The sequence below is a fragment of the Plasmodium gallinaceum genome (assembly GCF_900005855.1).
Source record: "Plasmodium gallinaceum strain 8A genome assembly, contig: PGAL8A_v1_152, whole genome shotgun sequence".
NCBI lineage: Eukaryota > Apicomplexa > Aconoidasida > Haemosporida > Plasmodiidae > Plasmodium > Plasmodium gallinaceum.
Window position 1 is genome coordinate 537,091 of NW_021628316.1, and position 3,219 is coordinate 540,309.

Below are 3,219 nucleotides of genomic sequence, written 5' to 3' on the forward strand. Positions count from 1 at the left end.
TTTTTTTTTTTTTTTTTTTTTTTTTTTGTTATTTAGATGAATGTAAACATAAACCATCAATATGATATTAGGAACTTGCAAGAACAAAGGGAATATGCTGATTACAATTTTTATGATTACCCAAAAAATTTTGATATGTTAGATCAAAATAATAAATTTAATAACCCATTAAATTCTTCTTATTATAAACAAAGAGAAATAAATGTTCCTTCTATAAATTTAAAGAGTAGAAGTTCTCACATTAATACAAATAATGAGTTAATGAGAGAATCAAATAATTTTTTAAATGTTGTTCCAATATCATCAAAAGACATAGAATATTATGAATATGTAAATCCTCCAATAAATCTGAATGAAGAAAATTATTACAATCATTATGAAGTAAATAATAATATAATACCAACTGATGGTGTAAAATATGAAATGAATAATGAAATAAATAGAACCCAGTTAATTCACAATTTAAGTGACAAACTAAATAACTCATATGCAAATTTAAATAATGGCAATTATGTAAATGAGGAAATTATCCATAATGAGATTAATAATTACAGAGAACCAAATCATATAAATAATTCATTTGATTATTTAAATTATAATATGAATAATATGAATTCTAATTATATAGTGGAGAATTATAATTCTGTTTTAAGTAATAATATAAAAAATATACCTTTTAACTCAATACATAATAATAATTTTAATAATGAAAATTATAATTTATTAAATATGGATAATTCACCTATGCTTTTTAGTAAGAATACACAGGAATTTAATGAAAATGAAATGAATTTTTCAAAACTTAAAAATATTAACTTGAGCAAAAATATTACAAATACTTTAGACCAATTACAGGCAATTGTATGTTTACAAAAATTAGAAGAAATTCCAGCTCCATTTTTAAATATAAATGAAATAAAATACTCAGTTAGTGTTTACTTTAATTCTTATGATGATATTATTAATAAATATCAATCTAAATTTTATAATTGCAAATTAAATGAGTCGTATACTTATGCTGATTGTGATTTGCAAAATGAAATAATTAGTCTGCCATTTAATAATGAAGAATTTATTTATTTAAAAGTTATTGAAACATCTGTTTATAAAACAGAAATTACCGGAAGATTGCAATTAAAAGTCAAATCATTATCACAAGAATATCCTTTAAGAATACCAATAATAGGAGATGATGGTAACTCAAAAGGATTTTTAATTATGAATTTTTTTATTACGTCATCATATTATGATGTAAAAAATGATATATTAACAGAAAAGTCAACTTTACCAAATAGAACAAAATCCACAAGAATAAGAAGGAAAAATAACGGTTTTCATTTTTTTGAAAATTTTACCAAATGGTGTTGTGAAATAACAGATGATCACATAAATTAAAAAAAAAAAATAAAATATAACAAAACTTTATAACAGATTAAAAAAATTAAATTAAATCAAATAAAAATATCATTAAGAGTATTGAAAAGAAACAAATTAAAAGATATATGATTAACGGGGAGAAAATTGATTTAAAAAAAAAATACATGAGAAAAAATGAAATAAAAAGTGATAATGTGTACAAAAATGTAAATGAATTATATAAAAGAAAGACAACATATTAGAATATTGCATTTTATTTTAAATTCAAATGTCGCAAAATTTATGGGAATATTATTTTATATTTATAATTTTTTTTTAGTATTATAAGGTATAAAAAAAAATTAAACTTTAAAGGAATATTATCAATTAAAATAAATATTCTAAAAATCTCTTTATATATCTATAGAAAATTTATCTAAATTTATTTAAATTTTTCTTAAAATAAAATATTCCCATAATTATTATTTTAGTTATAAAGAAAAAAATTTATAACATTAAAGTAATGATTTTACTTTAACATATATTTTTATTTTTCAGTAATATTCATTTGTTTTCTAAATTTTTTTAATTTGTCATATTAACTCTTCCAATTATTTTACTTTGATAATTTTGTTAATAAAAAATAATTAAATTACAAAAACATAAAATATAAAAAAAAAAATACATATACACATATTTATACTTTGACAGAAATTCAATGATTTTCAAAAAAAAAAAAAAAAAAAAAAAAAGTAAATACTTTATACACTAATGCAAAAGTATCTTATAAATAACCAGAAGTAATCATATATAAAGTATTCTTTACTTTTTTTTTTTTTTTTTATTTAATAAATTTTTACACATATATTTCGTATAATTTTTAATGTTTTTTTTTTTTTTTTTTTTTTTTTTTTTTCTTGTTCTTTGAATATTTTTATGTTTTAAAATAAGATAATTCCTTTCTAATAAAAAATTTTATTAATATTATCAAAAAAAAAATATATTTATTATTTGTTTATTTTTTCTAGTATCATTAAGAACTTTATGTTATTAGATATAAAAGTAATTATAAATAAGTAAATACTCTTATTACTAAAAAATAATACAAAAAAAAAATTTACGAATTTCAAAAAAAATTTTTTTTTTTGTTTTTTCCTTTTAAAATTAAAGAATTTAATTCTGTTTATTCTATTTAAAAAAATTTTGTACACAACAAAAGTATATTTTAAGAATGAAAAAATTTTATTAATGTAGCTTTATGCATCTCTCCTCCATACATAAAATATATTAGCAAAAAATATTGTGTGCAGAAATTTTTTTTTTTATAAAACACATGACTACTAATATTATTTGTAAATATGTTAGATCTTTAATATTATATAATTTGCTATACTGAAAAAAATTATCCTACATATTTAATACTACTTCGATAAATGATAAATACAAAGATTTTAACAATTTAAAGATTTAACTTAAAAGAATAACAAATGTATAATATATATAATAAAATTTAATATTATTTATGTAATTAATGTAATAAATAATATTTAATTCTATAATTTGTTATAGTTTGATATTATTAAAAAAATAGTATGGATTATTGGAAAATAATTATGTAACTCTTAAATTGAAACAGAACAAATCTAATAAATAGAATACTAATATCTATATTTTTTAATCTCTTATTATCTTGTATATTTTATTTTAATTAAAAATAATATTTTCATTAATATTATATATAATAAAAACAATTATATTTTTACCAAATTTTAAAATAAAACATCTAATATATGTAACATAAATTATTAAATAGAAGGTTAATAATTAGGAATATTAAAAAAAAAAAAAAAAAAAAAAAAAAAA

General features: G+C 16.7%; 1 protein-coding gene across 1 annotated transcript; it reads left to right on the forward strand.

Annotated features, from left to right (window-relative positions):
* Positions 1 to 36: 36 nt before the first annotated feature.
* Positions 37 to 1,395, forward strand: PGAL8A_00511600 (conserved Plasmodium protein, unknown function; the record flags this gene model as incomplete). The annotated part of the gene is made up of 1 exon (XM_028673941.1): positions 37 to 1,395. One exon carries the CDS (start codon positions 37 to 39, stop codon positions 1,393 to 1,395), a length of 1,359 nt encoding a protein of 452 aa, XP_028530344.1.
* Positions 1,396 to 3,219: the final 1,824 nt, after the last annotated feature.